The 25568-nt window shown below is 42.1% G+C and overlaps 1 protein-coding gene across 1 annotated transcript in view; it reads left to right on the top strand.

Annotated features, from left to right (window-relative positions):
• Positions 1–18412, top strand: part of GNS (glucosamine (N-acetyl)-6-sulfatase) — a 39544-nt gene extending 21132 nt beyond the window's left edge. Inside the window, exons 10-14 of the mRNA XM_019732446.3 lie at positions 5271–5372; positions 9587–9694; positions 10671–10781; positions 12127–12287; positions 15820–18412. Of these exons, the coding sequence (XP_019588005.2) occupies positions 5271–5372; positions 9587–9694; positions 10671–10781; positions 12127–12287; positions 15820–15895 (558 nt within the window). The 3' untranslated portion in view covers positions 15896–18412. The remainder of the gene's footprint in view (positions 1–5270; positions 5373–9586; positions 9695–10670; positions 10782–12126; positions 12288–15819) is intronic.
• The last annotated feature ends 7156 nt before the right edge of the window (positions 18413–25568 follow it).

The following is a 25568-nucleotide window of genomic DNA, read 5'->3' as shown; positions in this document are numbered from 1 at the left end:
TCCACTACAAATTCAATACCCTCTAAACGGGCTTCTCCCTACAAAGGAGATGGGCGAGTTTGGAAGACCATTGAATCGTAAAAGCAGTTTATTGATCTTGGTGCTGGAAGCTGATTGAGGAGACTGTCGGCAGCTGTGTGCATTTCTGAGGCGCAGGGCTGCTAGGGCCACTTCTACCCAGTGAGGAAGGAGGCTGAGTGAGAACTGTGTGTGTCAGCCAGGTATCAGTGGGACAAACTGGCCCTTTTTTAATCAAGTTAACAGTGACATCTAAATGTTAAAATTAGAAACTTCACTTTCTGTAAGCAATCTTAAGTGAAGCCTGGTTCCTAGGAACCCATTCCAACAATAACTAATGTTTATTGAATGCTTTGTATGTGACAACTGCTAAATGTATTACCTGTATCAACTCAGTTAACCTTCACAGCTTTATGAGCTGTAGATACTATTAGCTCCATTTTACATGTGAGGAAACAGGTATAGAATGAAGTACAGAAATTAAATGTTTTGCCCAAGATCATGTAGCTGAAAAGTATCAGAGCCCTGTATTTGAACTTGGTCACTCTGGCTCCAGAGTCTATACGCTTAACCATTACACTGTAGCTCAAACAACGGGTATTCATTAAATATACTTGCTCCGGCACAATATGCCAGGAGACTTGGCTACATAGCAGTGAGCATTCTGGGGAAGATCAGTTCTTAGCCCGCTGTGTCAGGGAGAGCCAGATACTTTCGCTACAATTGTCAGTGAAAGTCTCAGGCATTTGAGCAGAGACCTGGGTGTTAAGAATTTAGTCATAGAGATCTGTGGGCGGGTGTTCTGAGCAGAACAGTAAATGTGACGGCACAAACGTGAGAATGAACTTGGCTTATTCAAGGGATGGAAGGTGGCATTTGTACCGAACTACCTTCATTTCCTAAGTGAGACATCTGTCTCACCTCCTGGCCTGTCTGTGACTGACTGTTCTTTCTGTGTGGAATGCTATCTGATGGCCCTTTCAGCAGGCGACGTTAATTGTCCTTTCGGGTTTCGGCTTCGAGGTCACCTCTGGGAAGTCCCTTCAGACCCCTCCGCCACACGAGGCGGGGTGCCCGTCCCATGTTCCCTGTTTGCCTCAAACTGATCACTCCCTGCTGAGTTTGTCTGTTTTGCTGTAGGAGCTCCGAGAAGAGAGGTGCTGTCTAAACTTAGAATACCCGGCCCTGAACATGCACTGGGGGACAGCCACAGTTGAATGGATATTACCAAGGTCACATAGTTACGTGGCAGAAACAGGACTGAAAATGAATTGTGTGTGTTCTCAGAATCCGTGACTTTTTTACACTGCTGTGCTGACAGATGTAGTCTGAGAAGTATGAAATACCCTGGCTTTCATCTAGCTCAAAGAATGTCAGAGCTGGGGGTGATTCATCATGTGTTGGCAGCACAGTTGTCTCAGTGCCAGTTCCCCATGAGTGGCACAGGGTTATGAGTTGAGCATAATGAGCTGAGCTGTCAACAGCCTGATGGCAAAAACAGGGCACATTTGACCAGTGGATTTAACTTTGTGTCGGCTGTTCGAGCCGTGTTCGAGAGCACAGGGGCAAGTGGGATGTGTGCTTGCCAAAGATTGGCTGTCGAGGTTTTCTTCTCTGGCTAGAAATTAATCTAGCTTTAGATTTGGTGGTAGAAGTTCTTCAAAAGGGCTTTAAGAAAGGAAAAGGTTAGAAGGAAAACTAAAACGGCACAGCATGATCCAGAGGAGACAGAAGGTTACATTATTGGCTTTCAGACATTGGACAAAATAAGCATCGGTTTGCCTGTATGAAGTTGGGAGGGTGTTAAATGCAGATTCTCAAGTGTGACCCGGGGGTGCCCTGCTTCTTCCTGTTCGAGAAGCTGGGGCTGAGGAGCAAATCTAGATGAAGCAGCCCAAGATGTGGTGGCTCTCTGCTTTCTTATGCAGTTCCAGGGCTTTCCCCAAGTGGATCTGGTGCTCTCTGACGTGCTTTGTGTCTTGTCTTTGATAGCCTTACATGAATTCTTTAACATGAGGGCTTTAATGTCTGTTTGGAAAGCTGATGTATCCTCCTGAGATCCCTCTTGTTCTTTTCAGTAATTCTGCAGGACTGTTTTCCAGAGGGAAAAAAAAAAGCAGGTTCAAGGCATAATATCCCTTGATTTCATGCCTCAGAGTTTTCTAGGAGCTTTCATTTGATCAGAACGTCTATATCAGGGGTGTCCAAACTTTTTTCAACGCTTTTTACCAAGGGCCATATGCGGTAAAATACACAAACAGCCGGGCCACTCACTCGAGGTGAAGTACGTATTGCCTCACCTGGTTTATTTAAGTAAACTAAATACATTTTTGGAATTTGCTGTGGGCCAATTAACAATGAATTGCGGGCTGCAGTTGGCCCGCGGGCCCAGTTTTGACACCCCTGGTCTATATGTCTAAATCCCAAGAACATTCCTAAACCAACTGTGAGGCTATGACTTACGGACTAACCTAGTTTTGGTCTTGTCAAAGCTTTTTCGGTTCCAATCCATAAGTGAATCTTTGAGTTTATGGTTAGTGATAGAAGCAGTATAATGTTCTTACAATGTGCTGACTTAACCATTTTTCGACTTCATGATGGTGCAGAAGCGACACACATTCAATAGAAACCATCTAGGCTAGGCTGTGATGCGTGCTAGGTTAGGCATATTAAACGCATTTCCAACGTTTGATATTTTCAACTTACAATGGGTTTATCAGGATGTAAGCGCATCGTTAAGTCAAGGAGTGTCTGTACCATTTTAGAAACTTAAAATGCTAATGTTTCTAGAGGTCATTATGGTGATGGACCTATAGTATCTATTTTAATGCTTGGTTGTATAAAAACCAGAGATAGGTATAATTCTCTGTTGAATACGTCATACTCAGTATCCACTTGAAGTCTCCCATCTCCTGATGTAGTACGCTCATTTTGAGATTCTACTTCTTAATCAATACCCTAGAAGGGAAGAGAATTTGTCAATTACTTGCGGAAGGTGTGATCATGTAGCTATCTGGGAAGAAAGAGTCCTGGGATGGTGTTTATGGTACTTGTGCAGAATCTTAGTGCCTCTTGATTTATACCAGAACTTGCAGAGTTTCTGCCCAGAGAGCAAACCACTATTCAGGAGCGCCTCCCATCCATCATGCAGCTGACAGCTCTTAATTCCTGGTGAGACTGGCAATCGACATTTTATATCTCTGTGGGTTTTATTATGTTAGTATTTACTCTTTTTCGTTTCTTATAAAACCGTCTTGACATGTTAGTAATACCTGTGGACTTGGCTTCCCTTTGTTCAGGTTCCGGACATCATGGAGGTCTGTTAGTCACATGTCAGGGTCTTGTTGCCTTGATCTGATTCTGGAGGTCATGTGTCTGTTTGTCTCTTTCCCAACATGATCTCTTCTGTATTCATACCCACCAAGCTGCTCAGCTTGCCTGGGGGCTTGGAACTAGGCAAGGTATCTAACCCGGCTCTCATGTAATCCCTGGAGACATTGGGGGGGAGGGGGGGTTCCTCAGTAACATATGGATTGCCTTTCCCCGGAGCTGCCTGTCGCTGAGTGGTCATTTCTGACAGCTGCCAAGCTACTCTAATTGAGAGCCACGATGTGTGTATCACTCTGCCTTCCTAGCTACCAGGAAGATTTGAAGATGTTTTCTGGCCGTGGGGCTTTTTTTTTTTTTTAATCCACATTTGGCCTCTCCTAAGATGATCCGCATTTTCTTAACAGTTTTGAAGACTGTCATTTCCTTTGAGTAAAGAATAGCTTTTCCAGTTGCAAGCTGTTGATTTTGTTTCAGTTTACCTCTTTCATTTCCTCATCTGTAAAATGGGGGAAATACTGCACCATAGGCTTGTGGTGAGCATTAGATGAGGATAAACGCGAAGTACTGGTGCAGAGCCGCTGCTTGGTAAACATTAGTCCTCCCTGTTTCCCCGGTCGGTTGTCTTCACCACTCCGAAGTTTTCCCTAGCCTGTGACCAAAGTGACTTCTAGCTGTACGCTTAAGTTGTGTAGAGGCCTGCACATTCTGCTCCAGTAGCCACCGGCCACATGTGGCTGTTGAGCCAAAACATGTACTGTGTTTCCCCAAAACTACGACCTGGCTGGACCATCAGCTCTAATGCGTCTTTTGGAGCAAAAATTAATATAAGACCCAATATTATATTATATCATATCATATCAACCCAGTCTTAAATTATAGTAATATAAGACCAGGTCTTATATTAATTTTTGCTCCAAAAGACGCATTAAAGCTGATTGTACAGCTAGGTCTTATTTTCAGGGAAACACGGTATGAGATAGTCCAAATCGAGATGTGTTGTAGTTGTAAAATGCCAGATTTCAAAGACTTGGTTTAAAAATAGAAAAGTGAAAATCTTAGTAAGTTTTTTGTATTGCCTACATGTTGAAATAGTAATATGTTTATATATCGGGTTAAATATATACAATGGAGTTTCCCCTTTTCCTTTTTCCTTTAATGTGGTCACGAGATAATTTTAAGTTACATATGCGTCTGTGGTCCTATTATGGTTCTGTTTGACAGTATGCTGGTTTAGGTCCTAAAGAGGCATTGCATACAGAAGGAAAATAGTCTAATAAACCAAGGAAATAGGCAAGGTATAAATGCAAGACAGTTATCTTTAATTTCTAGAATGTCTGTTTAAAATATCTAAGTTTTGTGCTCTTTAAGGAAACTTTTATTGATGCACTGTTGGAATAAGTTTTCTGCAGACTTCAAAGCCTACTGCAAACATTTTTTTTTTTTAGCAATGTTGTCACTTTGAAAAACTATGGAAAGGGCTAATCTCCTTGGTGGTAAGCATTCAACCTTCAAGGCATTCAAAAAATGTCAGCTCACTTGAAGTAAAATTTAGTGAATAAGAATAATCAAGTTGGAAAACACTTTGTATAAAATAATTAGACCAACATTTTTTTCATGATTCATAGCAAACTCCAGGCAATCCCAAAGGAGTTTAAAAAAAAAATGTTTTGATCAATAAGAGTGTGGGTAGAATAAGTATATAACATCCCAGGGGCATATATTACAAATATTGTATTCTTTTGTTTTTTAAATTGTTATAGTTATATTTGAATATATAAATTAGTAAGACCTAAGTATGGGCTGTGCAGAAGATAATAGTAAATGCTGTTTGTCTCGTGGGTGGGGTGAGGGGAAGAGCACAGATCAAAAAGGAACACGGAACCAACTTTTGTAGGTTGCTTATCTTTTTCTCTTTCTCACAGATGCTCGTTTCCAACATTGACTTGGGCCCTACGATTCTGGACATTGCTGGCTATGACCTGAATAAGACGCAGATGGATGGGATGTCTTTACTGCCCATTTTGGTGAGTAGAAGGCCCTCAGGCCTGAGCCAACACTCTGAAATAAATTCCAGGTTGTGTAAGAATTTAAATCTTAAAACTATTAAATGTGGGGAACAGAGAATAGAATTTTTCTCTTATCTGTGGTGGAAAGGAGTTTTCTTTTAAAAAAGACTGATTGAACCACATATGAACAGAGTTCTATTATCCTCCCTTCATCCCCTCTCCCCCCAAAAAATCATCATAAAGTTAAGACAGGTGACAAACTGGGAAAATATTTGCAACATATGTGAAAAAGGGTAATAAATCCTCTAATAGATGAGTTCTTAGCAACAATTAATATCCCAGTAGAAAAATGAGCAAAAGAAGTAACTATTCAACTCACACAGGAGTTAAAAATGGCCAGAGTAAATGCAAAGATTACATGAGTGCTGATCAAAGAAACGCTTAACTGAAGGAGGCCTTTATCACCTGCAGAACTGGCAAAGATTAATAACCCAGTATTTGCAGAAGTCTCGAGAAAATGGAAACTGCTTGGACTCTGTTCCTAAAAGTATACTCAGTATAAGCTATCAGGGGGCTAATTTGACAAGGCATATCACTTCAGAACACACATCAAGCAGTTCCACCTGGGAATTTATTCTAAGAAAACATTCACTCAAGAAGTATCTGAGTACCCACTATGTGTGTGGCACTGCACAGAGCTCATTATAAAAAATGTACATGTAGCATTAATAGAAGAAAATGGAAAACCTGAATATCCAATAGGGAATTGGTTAAATTGTTGCTCAATTAAACAATAGAATATTAAACCAACACTCAGTGATACAGATCTGTATACACTGATGTGGGGAAATGCCTAGTATACACTATGGGGAGAAAAAGGTTTTGCAGCGGCATCTCTTCTCCATTAAAAATGTATTTGAGTATGTTTAAGCATAGAGAAGTTTGGAAGTATCGGTACTAAAATGGGATCTTACTCGCTGATTTGTCTGAATCTATTACAGTTTATTAATATTAGGTAGTCTATGATTCATACAAGAGAACCCAAGTAACTCCCATTAGTTATGAAACATAAGAAACACCCATGAATCCATCTTCCAATTTAAGAACTCAAATACTCCCCATACTGGTGCACCTGCCTGTATGACCCTCCCCATGCTGTCCCTCGCCTGCCCCATGGGAGTGACCACCTCCCTGAATTTCATGGTTATCATTCTCTGGCTTTTATTTTTCAGTCATTATCATGTACATATCCCTAAACAACTTTGATCTTGCTTTGCACTCTAAAAATGACATCCTACTGGATGCCATCTGGGACTTTTTTCAATTCAACATTGTTTCCAAATTGATCCATGTTGGTCACAGATGCCTAACATGCCGTTATACTAATGCATCACAACTCATTACCTGTGTTCTTGTCAGTGTGGCATTTGTGTTCTCGTTTTGTTTTAGGAACAGTGCTGCTCTAGCATTCCTACACATGTCTCTTAGTGAGAGTGTGTGTGTGTGTGTACGTACCCAGGTTATAGGAAGGGCACACATTCATTTCTACAAATAATTCCGAGTTAGTTTACAAAATGGTCATCAGTTTATATTCTCACCAGCAATGCATGTGAATTCCCTTTGCTCTGTATGAGGCTGTCAGACAACTTAAATCTAATGGGTGAAAATGGCCAAAATTATATTTGATCCTACTGTGCATTTCTTATTTATGAGATGAATTTTTTAAGCTTAAATCACTTATTAGTTTAATTTCACTAATTTAAAGTTTACACTAATTTAAATCATTTCACTAAAGTTTTAAAGTTTATAATTCACTAGTTTTTGTATATTCAGGGTTGTGTAACCACACCCTAATCTAATTTTAGAACATTTTCATCACCCCCAAAACAGTAGCAGTCACTCTCCCATTGCCCCCTCTCTCAGCACTAATCTACCTTCTGTCTCTAGATTGGTCTATTGTGGACATTTCGTATAAATAGAGTCATACAATATGTGGCCTCTTGTGACTGGCTTCTTTCACTGAGCATAATGTTTTCAAGAGTCATCCACATTGTAACATGTACATCGGTACTTCATTCCTTTTCATGGCTGAACACTATTCCATTTTACGGATATACCACATTTATGTATTCATTCGTCAGTTGATAGACATTTGAATTGTTCCCCCTTTTTGGCTCTTATTAATGCTGCTATGAACATTTGTGTATAAGTTTTTGGTGGACAGATGTTTTCCGTTCTCTTGGATATATACCTAGGAATAGAATTACTGGGTTAGGTGGTGACTTTATGTTTAACCTTTTGAGGAACTGCTATATTGTTTCTAAAGCAACTACACCATTTTATATATTCCCACCAGCGGTATACAAGGGTTCCAGTTTCTCCACATCCTTGCCAACACTTGCTGTTATCTTTTTATTATAGGGGATATGAAGTGGCATCTCATTGTGGTTTTGATTTGCATTTCCCTAGTGACTAATGATGTTGAACATCTTAGCATGTGCTTATTTGTATATCTTTGAAGAAATGTCTGTTCAGATTCTTTGCCCATTTCTAACTGGGTTTTTGATCAGTGAATCATTTTTCATTTACGCCTTTTGTGTTTCTTCCCTGTGAAATGCCTGTTTTGACCATCATATTCTTCCTGTTTGTGACTTGTCTTTTCCCTATGCTAAGATATGAGAACACAGAAGTTGAATATATAAATCGTCTCTTTTATTGTTAGTGTTCTTTGAGTCTTGTTTACAAAAATGCTTCTGAAGCCTGAGGTCAGAAAACAATTCTCCAAATTATCTTCTAAAAGTTTTTGCTTACAGTCAAGTCCTCAATATATCTACCATTGATTTTCTTGTACGGTTTGAGTCAGGGATCCAATTTCAATTTTTTCTCTGTAAATATTCAATTGTCTTTTCCATTCCATAGATCTGTCTCTGTACCAGTATCTCATCTTGTTATAAAGCTGTATAATTAAATCTTTGTATAGGCACACCTCTCTCATTGTTCTTATGAGGATCCTAGCTACTTCTTTTATATAAACTTCAAAAACAGCTTTTCCGATTACCTGAAAAATCATGTTGGGCTTTTGGTTGGAATTGAAAAGTTGTATCTTTTAACTTTCTCTCTACAAGTCTTATACTGCATACTGTCAGGGCATGGGCAAGCCGCCCCAAGATACCCCACAGTGGCACATTGATTATTTTGAATTAAAGTTACTTAAGAAACTGCCCCTGCAAGAAGAAAACCCTGACCTTTCTATCCCCCTAAAAGCAGGTGACTCTCCCATGTGAGACATGCCCTACCTGTTTCTGAGGGTTGAAAGATGAACTTATCACAGAGCTGAAAGGTTCCAGAGTCAAAAGCTTGTGTAAACAAGGCTCCTACCACCTTTACTAATTTCCTACCCCAGCCCAAACTTTTAGATTCCTCACTGATGATACTCCAACCTGGCTTCCATTCCTTTGCAGTGAGCACGAATTTTATTTGTCCTGTCAGTTTCTCACAAATTGATTGTTTCTTTGTCTAAAAAGTATAAAAGGGTGCCTGGTTCTATCATTACTTTGAGCCTCATTTTATGATCTGAGCATCATATTGTGATTCTCCTGTGCGCACGTATTAAATTGGTTTTTCTCTTAACTTAGTCTTGTGTCAGTTTTACTATTTTACTAGTCCAGCCATAAGCACTAAAGGAGGGTGGCAGGGGAAGTTCTCCCCCTCCCCAATAAGTTCATGTATGTATATGGTGTCTTCATTCTGACCATCCAGAAGTACTTTGAACCTATTACAGTCCTTAGCACCACGGCCCTGTTTAATATTTGTTAGTTCTTGTCCCTGTGTGTATTAAGCTATAAGTATCTTAGTATGCGCTTAGCATAGCTCTTCCCCAGAGTTTACGGACAGTATTGTTACCGTAATCTGGACGTCTGGCACCTGGCACTGTGACTGATTCTTGCTCGGTTACCTTGTTGGTTTATCTTCCTGACCTGCCTCACAGAAGTCGTCTTGGGGAGTAACTATTAAATTCTCAAAGCATTTGACCATCACTTGTAAGGGCTCTAAATACCAATCATGATTCTCAGAAGCCTTCACATGCATCGATTTGAGTCATTCCCTTTAGTTACTGAATGAACAGTCTAAGTAGTTGTGACTCCCAAGCCCCCTTTAGCACAATAAATAACTTTGTGATCCTTTGCACAGTCCGTATGCCTCACAGGAACCACCTTTGCTCTTCTTTCTAGAAAGGGGCCAGTAATGTGACTTGGCGATCAGATGTCCTGGTGGAATATCAAGGAGAAGGTCGTAACGTCACCGACCCGACATGTCCTTCCCTGAGTCCTGGAGTGTCGGTGAGTAATAGCTTGAGTGGGCTTAGACAGCGCCCTCACTGTTGCACAGTAAGACATTGGTATAGGTGTGTCGAGTATTGAGACCTTTACTCCGAGGGCTACTCCTCTGTCACTTGACTATGGGAGATTAGTCGATGCACAAAGGTTAAATTCAATAATCCTGAAAATAAAAAAAGTAATAATCCTGGAAATGATGCTGCTGACCTATTGTCAGAATGTACCCTTTGCATTCTTCCAGTTTTTCTAACAAGTGCACGTATCTGTCCATCTTCTTTCCTTCTCAGTACCCCGTCACGTTTTTCGACCCTTCCCGATAGTGGTACCATGTTTTTATCAGGGATGTTATCAGTGGGATCCAGTAGAGAGATGGGGCTCCCACCTGGAGCTGTGCCTTCGCGAGTGTCTTACATTGGTGGCAGCCAGGCTGGTCACAGAGGTGGAAACAGAGACATTGGCCTCGCTTTGGAGAATGGAAAACGGGCTTCCATTTGGACAGTGTTACGATATTGTTAAGAACCCACCATAAGTTGGTATGGAAGACATGAAGAAATAAGAGTGAGGTCCTATTTAGTGATAAGAACACTCATAAGTAACCACAGATGATTGCACAAAGCTCATTTTAGCCTGTTTCTCCAACGCTTTAGGATGGCAGTTCCTCACCTGCCTTAGAAGTGGCTCATTCGCGTATTGATTTCTTCTCCTTCCCAACCATACATTATACAGATGCCCTTTACAACTAATGATTGACAGGGATGGCAGCTGTCTACAAACACACACCACAGCCACGTGGTCCTTAATCAAGTTTGCTGTCAGTAAGGAACAAAGCCTCGCATCTATTTTTGATCCTCTGGAAGGCTTTCTAATTTCTCTCCATTCTGTATGTCTGGTTTGAGTCCCCCTGGTTGCCCCTATAGGCAGGTAGTACTTGTTACTATAGAAGAAGTGTCTTTGTTGAATGTTTTCAATATCCCTACAGCAATGTTTCCCAGACTGTGTGTGTGAAGACTCTTATAACAACACCTATGCTTGTGTGAGGACCGTGTCGGCGCTGTGGGACTTACAGTACTGCGAGTTTGATGACCAGGAGGTAAGAGGCCCTGCTGCCTCCCCTGCCCGGGCGTGTGTGTCTGTGGCCCCTGCTTTGTTGCCTGGACTTGGTGGCAGAAGAGCAATTCCAAGAATACTCTCTAGGGAAGCTGTGTTTCTCATCTGTATTTCCACTTAGGTTTCCTTAAGAAAATAGAATTCCCCAAGGCCGTCCTTCACTTCTCTGGGCCCTTTCTGGATGGGGCTTCCTCCACGCCCACCACCACCCAAACATACACTTTACATGCACGGGTCACTTTTTCCAAATGCTGCAGACTAGTCTGATTGCTTCCCTGCTAGTTTGGGTTGCGAGTAAGACACCTCAGCTTGTTCAGAAACGTCTGTCCACGGCCGAGTCCAGTGCTGCTCAAATAGATTCGCAGTGGGGGTCCGAGGCGGGACGAGGAGCTCCCTCCTTGGAAGGAGGTGGCTTTTAGCCAGTGCCAGTCAGTGTGGATCAGCTGAAGGACCACACGGACAGTCCCTTGTGGTGTCACACTGTGTATCGGCGGGGGCCAAGCTGCCCCACCGAGCAACCCACACCGTGCCCTCTGGGGCCAGTGCTCGCCGTGCTTCTCAGACAGCGGCTCGCTCGCCATTCTCTTGTAGCTTATAAGCGCTTTGAACGACAGGCAGGAGAGCTCCCCTCAAACTCAACTCCTGTTCCCCTTCCCCCATTATGTTTTTATCAGTCTGGTCACTGTAAGTGGTGGTCTGAGGGCAGCCACTTGAAGCCATTACAGGCCAAATGTACCTACCGTCTTCCTAGCCTGTCCGTTGACACCACTTTGGAGGACAAAGTACAGGCTGGGCGGAAATAGTACATAGAAATAATAGTATTGTATCCTTCGGCCAACTATGTCCACAACTGTTTTTTTATAATAGGAGAATTTAACATTTGTATAACATAAGCTAGAATACTTCCATGTTTATTCTCATGTGAATCTTCACAATTCTAAGACAAAAACAAACCTTCAAATGTCAACTCCCACTCAGTAACTTTATTGCTATGTCTAGTTTCTGAGACCTTGCTAGATGAGGGTCCTGCCTTCTGCTCTCTGCTCTAATTTCAGAAAGTAATAAATCCCCTCCTGACTCTGCCTGGAACAGGCCCCTTTCTAGCACGTAGGCCAGAGACCCGACGTAATTGAACCCCAGAACAGATGCTCCATTGTCTCATATTATAAACCCTGGAGCTCTGGGAGGAGCTTGAGACCAGATGATACTCTCCTGGGCCTTCGTTGTGGTCTCCCTCCTCCCTCTCCATTTAGAAATAATTCACGAGGAGTATTTCATTCAATGTAACCCTTGCTCTTTTCTCTCGTCCATCCTTTCATTTCCTGTAGGTGTTTGTAGAAGTCTATAATCTGACTGCAGACCCACACCAAATCACAAACATTGCGAAAAGTATAGACCCAGAGCTTTTAGGGAAGATGAATTATCGGCTGATGATGTTACAGTCCTGCTCCGGTGTGACCTGCCGTACTCCAGGGGTGTTTGACCCCGGGTAAGTTTCCATTTTCTTCACTGCCTTTGCCAAGGTGTCTCTAGCAGTCTTGCTGTTGTTGAAGGCAGAGGGGGCCTGACGGGTCCTTTTCGTTTGGAGTGGAGCTGTTTCTCCTTCTTCTGCTTTCGAGTGGGATACTGTGACTTAGTGCCTCAGTCTGCGGTGCTGGGAGCAGTAGCTGTTAGAAACTTCCGCTTTTTAGTGCCAGTAGAGGCATAGCCCGTTTCACCACTGGGCTCTTCTGCCTCCCCGCCTGGCTGGCATGCTTGTTATGGTACCATTTGATTGCACTGCTGCCACCTGGGGCTTTTGTAAAGTAACTGACGAAGTGCTACCCTGTCCCCTAGCACTTCTGAGAGCGTATGCTTTCATTTCCCAGAAACCCTAATTATAAAAATGTGAATGCTTGCCAGTACATTTGTTAGACACAGACAATGGAATGGAAGGTATAAACCCTTGAATATTGAAATATTTAAGCCCACGTCAATATATGAAGGTAGAAAAGATGTTTATCAGACCTACTAAGGCAGCTCTGTTCCTTCCAATCTCATTCCTCTTGCACAGTAACTTTTCACCAGTAACACGGCTCAGCACACCATACATTTGAGCTGCCTATGGCAAGAAGCCTATCATCTTCTGCTTGAAAATTACGGAATTAAAAATCAAACTTGCCTTGGGAAAGGATTATGTCAGTTCTTATACTCTGTAGGGGAGAGGGAAGAATGATGTCCTAAACTGATGGAAAGCAGTAACTTGATTAGCCGTCTTTATAAGTGATATCTTCAGTCCAAATCAGAGAGGTAGTAGGTGAATGAGCAGAGAAACTGGAGTAGAGACTACTTCATAAAGAAATGTAATACTTTTAAATACAGTCGACCTTTGAACAACATGGATTTTGAACTGCATGGGTCTACTTATATGTGGATTTTTTTCAATAAATACAGTTGGTCCTTCATATCTGAATTTCGTATCAGCAGATTCAACTAACCACAAATCAAAAAGTATTTTTGCATTCCCAATCACTGATGAAAAATATGTACTGTTTTCAATACGTGGTTGATTGAATCTGTGGGTGCGAAAGGCCAACTGTAGAGTCAAAAGTTACACTCGGTTTTCAACTGTGTGGGGCTTGGCACCCCTAACCCACATGTGGTTCAAGAGTCAACTGGAGTCTATACAGAGCCAGAGACATGGATGCCAGTAAACTAAAACTAGGTAACAGTATAAAAAGACAGTAGTTACCATAATTTTATATCATTTAATCTAAACCTTGTTTACATGGATAATCATGTTAATGCACTAATTGGTCAAGCATTCTGACCGCCCAGCTTTGGTCTTTCCTCCATGTTAGTGAGAAGTGGATCCTCGCTTGGTTCAGTCTCTAAGGTGAAAAACAAGACTTCTAGTGGACACATGCTGATGGCGCAGTTTCCAACAGCTCCTTTTGCTCAGAATGTTTTATTAAACCAAATCAAGTTAGACGTCTGTAGCAGTCTCTGGCTGGCTCTCGGGGCTCTAGGCCCACATCTGACTAAGTCCTAGAGGGTCAGGGGACTCGCACCCCTTGCACTATGTTATGTTGGCCCTGAGCCCCGAGCAGCTGCTGCGACAGCGTGAACCGGCATCCATGGGGCCGGGGCCGGGCAGCAGCTGCCGGGTTTCTTCTGAGCGTCTGGCCTTAAGTGTTAGAAGGACTCAACCCCAGAACTTCCATACCGCCCTTATAGCCCAAACACGTCCCAGATTTTGCTGTGTATAATTCACGCCCACGTTTTTGGAACAAACATTCAGGGGGAAAAAAATCTTTTGTTTTCATTTTTTAATTCAAATTTTTATTTGTTTACATTTAGCTGCTTATTTTTTGTGTTATAAAGGCATTTTAGCATTTCTTTTTTAACATATTAGGGTACAAGAAATTTTATGTACCGGTAACAAATTTACGATATTTACTCATCAAAGGCCAAGAACTCTTTGTAAGCAAACTCGTCCTAAGTTCAGCAAAACCAACTATCATGTCCCAGGGTACTATTTTGTATACAGATATCATTATTGATTTCTAGACTTACACTTTTAACTCATAAGCATAAATAAAAGAATAAAAGCATTTATGTAGATACAGTATTGGTACTACCCATGTATCATGTGCATCCATATTTTTCCCTCACAAATTTGGGCAAAAACGTGCACATTATACACAGCAAAATACAGTAAGTTTCAAATGCAGAAGCCGAGCTTGGAATTGTGATTTTTCCCAAGGCTCACTCTGTTAGGAACTGATAGAGTAAGACCTCCTGACTCCCAGGCAAACTTTGTTTGGTTTCTTTAAACTATATAATTGTGTTGCATACATTCTAGAAGCTTATAACTAGGATTCTAGATGCTGCCTGAGCTGTTTAAAGTCAGGTTATAGAAGAAATGCTGTCCTAAACTAATGGAAAGTAGTAACTTACTTGGCCATCTGCCTGTGAAATAATGTCCTCAGTCCAAATTAGAGAAGGGTGTATGTGAATGAGTAAAGAAGCTCGATTAGAGTTTTAGAACTGATTTTTTTCTTTTAAATTCCTTAGCTATAGCTTATTTTCTCTCAAACATTTACACCTACAGAATCCCACCACCAACCAATCCAGCCACCCACTGTTGGAACACAGCCACACACATTCATTTACATATTGTGTGTGGCTGCTTTTACACTTTGAACAAAGTTGAGTAGTTGGGACAGATGGTATGGCCCACAAACCCTACAATATCTGGCTCTTCACACACACAAAAATTGGCCAGCCCTTGCTCTCAAGTAATACTAAGAGTTTGTCCCAAGAGATAGGAGATAAAAGCAAAATATATTTCTAGCCTGCATGTGTAAAATCTCTTTCCACCCAATCTGTATTCTTTCCATCTGCTAAGTCTCAACTCAAGTTACCATTCAGCATTTACTCTAACTTTCCCTTGGGTGGTAAAATAAGTTTTTTATGTGCCAGACATTGTACTTGAATTGCCTTACTGTTTTATTGGTGGCCAAAGGAATCAGTGACTTACCTAAATTCCTAATGAGCGAGATTCAAACTCATGCCTGAGGTGCACACCTGTACTCTTACCCGCCACAATCTGGGTCGTAACTATCTGGGTCTTAACTTAAAAAACAGAAGGGGTTTGAAACTGCTGGTAGGGCTTTCAGCAAGGGCTCGATTCTTCTTCCATTAGGCTGCTTTGTATCTTAGACATCACCCTTTCCCCCCTCAAAGAAAAACAGCTCAAATCTGACTCCTCCTATAATGCCTTTCAGGATTAACCTCCCTCTGTTTCTTTTCTCCTCTCTACTTCTACTACATTGTTTTGCTTGCTGACTTGTATCGGAAATGCCCCATTGAGAACTCTCATTTTGTACTCCGAACTTTGCCACTAAATTCCCTTCTGGTGATTTAATTGTCCCCTTTATATCTATTTCTTCCTGCCGTCCTTTCCACTTAACATTCGGGATGAAGTACGCAATGGCTAACAACAGTTCATGTGCCATCCTTGCATTTTGCTTCCCCAGGTACAGGTTTGACCCTCGTCTCATGTTCAACAATCACGGCAGTGTCCGGACTAGAAGGTTTTCAAAACATCTGTAGCAACCTCTGCTGTTGGACCCCTGCACGCCTCTTTCTGATGAAGTGATAATACTAAGTGTCTGTAGCTAGTCTTCAAGACCACAGCTGGAAGAGTTTCTGGACTGGCTTTAAGTCCTGTTTTTAAAAGCAACCCGATCGGCTGACTTCCTTGTGCAATGTGTTAAACTGTGAACTCTGCCCATATGTCAGGAGTGGCTGTCCCCGGTCCCTTCACTCACCTGGTAAGGAATGCTCCTGAGGTCTCTGTTCTCTCTGTACCCTTTCTGTTGTGGGGCTGCAGTTCCTGATTATCCCCGTGTGGTCAGTGTCCAAATCTGTAAATCTATTCGGATAAACAGCAATACTTTAGGGGGGGAAATGTTTTTGGTATACAGCTTTGGTACAGAAATCAAAGGACCTGCATAGCATTTCAGATTGAGCACTTCACGATCAAAAAATACTAACTAACATCACATGGCTTAAAGAATAACCATTAGAGCTGAATCATCCGATTAAGAACGAGTCCCATTGATTTTAGATTAGTAGAAATACATTGTTTATAACATCCGTCACATTGTGGTAAGGTTGCAAATTCAAAACGACACTGAGGAAATGTCTCTGCCCAATACTTTCCCCCCTGAGCTCTGAAAAATAAAGTGGCTCAGCTTAGGTATCTCAGCAGAGAAAAAGAAGTTCCCGGGCTTGGTGAAGGTTGTGTTTTCTGAGGGCCTGTGATAGGACAAGTGCCTGTCCAGCAGGGAGACTGGGTGTCAGTCCCACCGGTGCAGTTGTTTGGACTCTGCATTTTGCTGACATTCTGTTCATTTGTTAAGATAAAAGTTAATGCAATGTACCAACTACTTTACTTCCTTCCCTTTCAGATAAGTTCTGCCTGAGATTTTGGAGGCTTGTGTAATTTGGGCCCCATTGACTAATTCCCCGGTCAAAACCAGATCTTGTTGAGGTTTCCTCGTGGTTTAGAATGCCTACATTTGTATGTTTCTTGGCTCAGACCAGTCCTGTTTCCACCATTTTCTTCACAAGGCTAATTGGTGGTCGGACAGCAGGGGAGGGGGAGGAGCTGTGGTGTATGACGTGTTCGGCCCAGGCAGCAGTGATGTTAGCTCTAAGGTCTTAGGTTGAGCTGTAAGCACAGGTGTGACATGGCCGTAAAGAACTTTCTATCAGAATGCCAGAGAGCTGTGGTGGGTTAACAGCCATTGGGTTTATTCCTTTACCTCATGCAATCCCATTAACTGGGGTGGTATTTAGAGACGAAATAGGCAAATGAAATGAACACCTCTGCTGTGAATGTTTTAGGGAAAGAATTCTTAAAGTTTTGTAACTAAAAGCAAAATACAATGTTGAATATGGGTATCAGCTTTATTCTACACTTTGATTAACATTAATCAGTCAGCTTCCACATTAATACAAGTTGACCGTAGTTATTCCCGAATAAAAAGAAACCAACTCTTACCAGGTCTTGTACTGTGATGTCATATTATTCAATTAATTCATTAATTAATTCATTTTATGATCCTGGTTCCTGAAAGCAAGTCACGTCGGCTGCTTTCATAACATCCATGCCACTCTGCCCTTTTGCTCAGCAGACTTCTGTTTGGGTGGTGGGATGCGGTGAGGCCCTCTCTGGACCTCCACTACATTTGGTACATTTCCTACCTAACTTTTGAATCTCCTCTAATTTGATGAAAAACTTTCTTTGGGACTGGCATCATTCTGGGTCTGTGCTAAAATCATCTTTCACTAAGAGGCGTCAGTTTATATAGCCTAGCAGACTACAAAGCGCACTGAACTTTTCAGAATGTCTATGTACAAGGGACCCACTGCAAAAGACCTGCCGTGTTTCTATACTGATTTAAATTTTGATTATTTTCCCTTTTAAGAAGGCCAGGCCCATATCTGTGCCCTTCAGGGTAGACAACTGTATACCCCATTAGTAATGAACAGAGGCCATAGGAATGAATAGATTTTGCCTTTTAACATTTCCTATTACAAAGCTCTTCCTCAAATACAAAGGAGGAAACACCTTTTGAACATCTTTGAATTCGACCAATGGTGCTGCTGTTGCAAAATACATTTTTGTCTTTTTTTTTAATCAATACTTTTTTTGTCAATACAAATTGACAACACTTGGGGTTTTGTACAAAATAGTAATGATAGCCATGGAAGTTATACCTTAATCTGTGAGATGTTCTTAAATTTATTTTTAAATGCCTAAATTAAAGATTAGTACTTTTTTAACAAAAAAAGATGAATTGTCCCAGGATCCTTATTATGAGAAAGCAAAGAGTATTTCAACTGATCCACCAGAGGAATTCGATGGGAATATTTGGGTTCTTTAGTTTCACTACCACGTAGGTCCCACTGAATTTTGTGAATTCCTATGTTTGCATCATCTGTTCCTGAAGTTATTTTGCCCTGGCTCTGTCACTTCAATCATTTGACTTAGAAAGTGCCCTTCAAAGGACCCTGTTCACTGCTGCACTTTTCAACAAATTAAAATTTATTTCTGTTCTAGTGGAAATGTGTCTTTTGTTTTAGTCCACAAGTAGTAATTTTGACAAGATGTTCTTTCTTGATACTGTTTAATATTTTAATCACTCACCTGGTACTGGAGGATGGGCCGTTTCCACAGTGGGTGCTGTGATCTCAACTTGGCAAGCTCTTCTGTACGTGGTCCCGCTGACAGATACCTGAATGAACACCACATAGAAAAAGTCCTTTCTGATACCTCTTTATATACTTACAGCTTTGGAGAAAAATCATCTTACTTTGGGCAGCTTTACATTAGATAAACTAAGCTCACCTTCGAAGTTGCTTTGCCTTGAGGTCCAGCCGTGTGATCCGTTGCCCCCAGTGAGGAATGACTTCATGTGGGAGTTGAAAAACCTTTTTAAAAGGAATAGTTAATATTTTAGGCTTGCAGACCATGTGATCTCTGTTACAACTATTTAACTCTGCTGTTTGTAGCACAAAAGTAGCCCTAGTCAATACTTAACCAGTGAGTGGCTATATTCCAACAAAACTTTATTTCCAAAACAAGTACGCCATGACTTGCCAGCCTCAGACCTAGTAGGTTACCACATATCTTACAAATTTTGAAGGCCAAGTAGAAAAACAAGATGTCAGAGGACTCCCACAAAGTTGACAGATCACTGTCAGAAAAAACAGGTAATTTGAGTATATCACAATGTCAAGCCATCAGCAAGAAAAAGAATATTTATTTGCATAGACTCACAAAGGGTGGCTAAGTACAGGCTCTACCAGATCCAATTTTCTAATTTATCACACCTGTTCCCACTGAGACTCTACCCAGCCCTGCTGAAGTAAATTCCCTACAGAAGTAGTCTCTGTTTCATTTTCTTTCTCTACAAGCAAGGGGTTTAAAGGGCCAGTCATATGCATACCTTGTTGAGGCAAGAACTGCCAACCAGAGAACTCAAAGCCCTCCAGCTGGAAGCACTGTGCTGAGACCACGACTGCTGGCCTGGGAATTATGACATAAGACAAGATTCAAACGTGGGACATGGGAGATTTCCTACAGTCCTGCAGAGTAGACTCAAGAACAGTTCTAAAGCTTGTGCTTTGAGAGAAAGCTTGCATGACCACCTCTGCCCAGCATACTGACTGAGATCCACAGATACCCTCTTAACCTGCAGCTCTGACCGATGCTGATATGTCCTCAAAGGGTAAAAATATACAAATATGATCAAAATAGCTCTGCAGGATAGGTTTTTTTCCTCAGCTTAATTTAGCAAAGCTCACCCAGCTCATTAGTCAGAATTTCAAGGAAGAGCTGGCTTCCAAGCCATCTTTTTGTTAAACTGCTGTCTCTGACCTAAGGATTTCCCCCTCCATCATACATCTCTGAGTGCCTACTCTGCCTGGTAGTGAGCTTAGAACAGGAATTATTCTATTCCTGACCTCCAGGAATAGATTAAAAAGAGAACTTGAGGAAAAAAATGTCTAACCAAAAATACTCTTGATCTGCAAAGTTACTCAGAATTAAGGGCGAGAGAAAGAGTTTTCCAGGCAAGAAAACCAGACTTAGCATCACCACTAAATTAGCCTTACAAGAAATGTCAAAGGGACTTCTTTTAGCTGAAAAGAAAGGACATCAATTAGTAACAAGACATGAAAGTATAACTCCACCTGTTAAACGTAAATATATATTAGGTTGGTGCAAAAGTAACTGCGGTTTTTGCAATTGTTTTTAACCTTCTAAACTGTGATTACTTTTGCACCAACCTAATAGTAAATTAGTAAATTAATTTACTAACAGTAGTAAATTAATAAAAGTTAGTATGAAGGTTAAAAGACAAAAATAGTAAAATAACTATACAATAATTACTTAAGGGATGCATGAGATAAAAGATGTAAAATGTGACATCAAAAACAAAAGTTAGGGGGAGTAAAAAATGTAGAGGTTTAGGATACATTCAAACTTAAGTTGTTATCGACTTAAACTTAGAAATACGTTGTTATGTGTAAGCCTCCCACAAAGAAAATCCTATAGTATGTACACAAAAGATAAAAGACTCGAAGCACACACACCACTAAAGAGATACCAAGCCACAAAAGAACAGGGCAAGAGAAGGAACGGGAACTACAAGACAGCCATAAGACAATGAACAGAACGGCAATAATTCATACCTATCAATAATTACTTTAAATGTAAGTGTACTAAATTCTCCAATCAAAAGACACAGAATGGCTGCATGGGCTAAAAAAACCAACCCCCATCTATATGCTGCCTGTAAGAGACTTCAGATGTAAGGAAACGCACAGAATGAAAGTGAAGGGACGGCAAAAGATACTTCATGCAAAGGAAATCGAAAGTGGGGGTAGCTATGCTTATATCAGACAACATAAACGTTAAAACAGACTAATCAGAGACAAGCGCATTACACAATGGGATCAGCCCAACAAGTGGGTATTAACATTTGTAAATATTTATACTCCCAAAATAGGAGCATCTAAATATATAAAGCAAGTATTAACAGACTGGGGAAAAAAGAAAGTAGAAGTTGTCCCTGACACCTGTATTTACAGGGAAACTATAGTTGCAGACTCTAGGGGAGCTGCCACTACCGTTCAGGTCGCTGCTTGTCCCTCTCCACGGGACAGCTGTTGGAAAAGAAGTCAGCACAGAGCTCATCTCCACACCTCATTGAACTATTTCCAGCATGGCTGTGGAAAGCCAGTGTCCATCATGGCTCCTAATAATCTTGTGTAGTCACCTCCCACAATGCATCAGCATTGGTCCATGCGACCAGTGACACGGCTTGGCTGTATGTGTCACCTGTCGCATATGATGCACATAGGTAATGGTGTGACTTCTGAGGCTAGATCCTAGAAGACATGGACACTTCCACCTTGCTGTCTCTTAGATTACTCTGGGGGAACCCTGCCATCACAGCATGAGGTCACCCACGCAGCCCTGTGGTGAGGCTCTGAGGTCCCCTGCAAATGACCAGCCCCAATTTGCCAGCCATCTCGAAAGAAGATCCTTCAGCCCCAGTCAAGTTCATGTGACTACATCCAGCCCCAGACAACATCTGAACTGCAACCTCATGAGACCCCCCCACCCCACCCCCCGCCAAGCCAGAACCATCCAGCTATACTTCCAAACTCCTGACCCACAGAAACCACGTGAAACAATGTTTAATGCTGTTTTCAGCTGCTGATTTGGAAGTAAACGTATGCACCAGTAGATGTCTAATACGACCGAAGCTGGTTTACCAAGAGAAAAGCTGGGGCAAGCCTTTTGTCAAAACCTATCCAATTGTAGATACAGGGCAAAGCTGTCTAGTGACAGACGCAACTTCTCTCCAAAGGGGAAAAAAAGTCTTATATTCATTACAAACTGTAAGAATATAAATAAACACTACTAAAACCAAGTAGAAGCTGCTTTGTTGAAATGGTTGCTAAAATGCAGTTCTCAGCACATGCCGGAAAATATTTTAATGGACTCTCTTGGCTGGCAGGCTCCAGTCACAATCCAAGTCTTCTCTCCATGAGTCCCCGTAGCTCACAGAAGCGCTGTGGGAGGGCAGGGAACAGGGGCGGAGCAGCCCTGAGCAGCTGCAGCCTGCCAGGATTCTGGCCGGCTGGCAGAGGCACCTGTCATCCAAATCAAGATCGTCAGTCACCACTCCCTTGCCTCGTCCCAAAGCTCAGCAAGTCGCTCAGAAGCACAGTTGATTCTGTTCTGCGGAAATCCCTGAGAAAATGGCTGCTGTGTGTCCTTTTCTTCCCCGGTCCCTGTCTCCGAGCACCTCCCGGAGTAGGTGAGCAGCAACTGCATTAGGTCTGAGACCAACCTGACAACCTGGATTCTTTCAGCAGTCTGCAAGGCAACCGCTCTCAGGGCGGCCTTCAGCTTCTGACTGTGCTTTTCCAGATGCTCCCCCGACAACTCCGGTCCCTACACAGCAGGGTAAACACCGGGGCCTCGGTCGCCGTGCCCCCTTCTCCCTGCTGTAATGCCACGGAAGGGCCCAGTTAAGAGTTCAGCCAGGGGTGGGCATTGACGGCGTGCAGGTCAGGCGTCCCATCTCGCAGTGGCCCAGGTGGCTGTTTCCAGTCACCTCTCTGAACTGTTAGTCCCATAGACGTTGTGCCATGCAGCTGGGAGAGGTACAAAGTGAGCTGAAGACATGGTCCCGTCCCCCAGGAGATTACTACCTGGGGCCAGAATTCATATGCGTAACACTGTCTAGAAATGGGTGAAGGCCCCCAGATGGCACCCCCAGACGCACCAACACGCGGCCCTCTCATCTGGGTGTCTCAGCATCACTCTCGCCTTACGGTGACCATGACAGCACGGGCGTCCCCACTCCCAGCGGCTGAGCATTTTGGCTGTAACTTGTCAGACAAGACAACACTGTGCCACTGTATTTATGGGGAGCCCAAAGGAAGGCACTGAATACTGATTTCTTCATCTACCAATTGCTCTAGAATCTTGAGTGTTTTGCTTATAACTGCATTAAGCATGAGTTTAAAAAACAAGAAAGTTTCTGCTTGGAAAAATGTCCCTCTTGGATATTGCATCCTAGGTGATGCTTCCAGCTGAATTTTAGTGATAGGTAAGCATCATGGCCCAAGGTAGAGCAGTCATTAACACCACTGTAGGAAAAACAACTTGAAAAATATCACCTTGCACTAACGTCAAGCTTTATAGTGTACAAAGTACCTTCACGTTTACCATCTCATTTGGTCCTCACATCAGCCCTTGAGGTAAGCAAACACTTTACTGGGGGGAAAAACGGGAGGATCCACAGGAACTGCCATTATACATTTTCACTTCTGCCCTTGGCAGAGATGAACTCATCCTAGGGAGAATTATTGAGCCCTAGTTAGTTCTTTTCTTGTAATAGAGGGAAAACAGCAAGAGTGACACTGATGTAACATGCTGCCAAAAGAAAGACCTCAGAAGCCTGTCCCCATCCTGTAAGAAATGTTCATGTTAAGTTATGAATTCCGCTTGGGAACTCCTACTCAGCCTTAAGAGCTCAGCTCTAATCACTTCCTCCAGGAAGCCTTTTCTCACCTCCTAAATAATAAACTCTCATAACACTGTCCTTCATCTTCATGACACTTGCCAGTTTGTGTTAACATGTGGACGCCGGTTTCCATGAAGACAAGGGCATGATATTCTTTCTCAACATTCACTTACCCAGAACCTAATTATATCCTCAGGGCGATTTAGAAATATTTGTTGGATGAAAGAAAACACTTGGTGTTCTACTCAAGTTTCTTTTTGTGCAAAGAACAGAACAAACTAAAGTGAAAGGTTTTTTTTAAAAGGAATGGTTGTAAGAATAGAGATATCACAGCACCCAACAGTAAACCACATATTCTCATTCCTCAAATATGACTACGGTGAGTTCCAAGGTGTTGGCTGGGAAAGAAAAAAGGGAGGGAGTTGGGGGAGAGGGGGCGGAAGGGAGTGAAGGAAAAAAGGAAGGAAGGAACCGTAACAATTCTCATTTTAATAAGCATAAACCCCACTGTATTTCCAATAATATGAAAGTAAGCTTAAATGTTGTTAGAGTATTACTAACCACACACAGAAAGCCATACACTGCAGATAACTGTAAACTGTAAATTGCTAAGGGAACCAAGACGTCAGTAGCAGCAGCAGCAACATCAGTGCTTATGCTTTTCAGAAACGAGGCAAAACTAGGAATGTGTAGCACTCATCCCTTTTTCACACAAATTAACTCATTTTTAAGACATTTCCATTCAAAGACTTTGTTTTGTCTTGAAATCTCTTCCAATAGACCTTAAACACTGCCCTCTCCCAACTACCAGCTTCCTAACGACTTTTCACAAGACCTACTGTGCATCTGGCTCTATTGCCTTACTTGCAAAAGAACAAAATTTTAAAGAGGGGAAGAGGGGAGCACGAGGGTGACACGGGACAGAAACCCCAACTTCTTTTGAAAGAGCGTTGATATTTTGTTGTTTGTGTGTAAACATTTATTAGGTTGGTACAAAAGTAATTGCAGTTTTCGCAATTATTTGTAACCTTTTTTTAAAAACCGCAATTATTTTTTGCATCAACCTAATAGAAATTCTGATACTTTTCTTAGAAATGGGAAGAGAGGAGCTTTTGGAGTTCAGCTGCTGCCAAGTACGACCTCAGCCAATCCCGAGGATCACAACTATCTTTGGAAACTATATTTAAGACCAAAAGGGTCTGTCTTCTACACCCTGCCATGCTTACCTTGTACAATTCAAGGGAAAGATTTGCCAGAAAACAAAATAAAACGAAACAAAACCCCTAACCAAAGACAACAAAACCCAAAACCCTGCAGTTAATGATCGCTGCCCACTCCGCTGCCCCATCCGCCCCCAGTCCTTACACAAAGCTGCTTTCTTGCACTTACTTATGCAAGTACTGATTCACACCAGACAAGTGTACACTTTAAAGACCTTAAAGACTCAGTTTCCTGTGTGACTTTGGAGCGGATCACCCTTGATAGGAGAGTAAAACTCCTGCCTGCAAGTATGTGGTGGCTCCTCCGGAACTTTGAACTCTGAATCTATTCTTTTGGTGGTTCCAAGGAATCACCTGGCTAATTGCGGTGAGCACACCGGGTTCAGTTACCTGCCCTGTCAGTGTCTCCCATGCAACAGAACCTGCAAACAAAAACACAGGTAGGTGTTTCACTCTACGCGTATGTAACTTAGTATAATCACTTAACAGGAATGCTAAAAGAACAGCAGCAACAAGCAAAAATAATGGATGATAAAGCATTCTGACATCAAGAATTTAATTTCCTACAAATCCCAACTGCACCAAAAGAGACCTGCTTTTGAACTGCCCATTAGAGGCCACCTAACAGGCTTTGAATAAGCCGTTTAACTGAAAGACTGGGTAGCACTCACAGGAAAAGACTGGAGAGGCAGGGCAGCTTGGCTTCGGGGACGGCTCTGCCACTCCCTCATGAGGTGGGGGGGGAGGAACTGGGGGAGGGAGTTGGCCATGGGCCAGGCTGCTGGACCTCAATGCATGTCTGTTTTCTCCCCTGCAAAACGGGGATGAGGGGGAAGGAATGAGTTAACACATATTAAGCTTTTTAGAGTAATGCCTGTCGCACGGTAAGGACTTTGTATGAATTTGCTATTATCACATAGACGTTCCCTCTTCTTTCAAAAAGGACAA

This window comes from Rhinolophus sinicus, chromosome 1, assembly GCF_057876585.1.
Source record: "Rhinolophus sinicus isolate RSI-liver-muscle chromosome 1, RSI-T2T, whole genome shotgun sequence".
In the NCBI taxonomy this organism is placed as follows: domain Eukaryota; kingdom Metazoa; phylum Chordata; class Mammalia; order Chiroptera; family Rhinolophidae; genus Rhinolophus; species Rhinolophus sinicus.
Note: the sequence above shows the minus strand (reverse complement) of the source record. Positions and strands in the feature narration are given on the sequence as shown.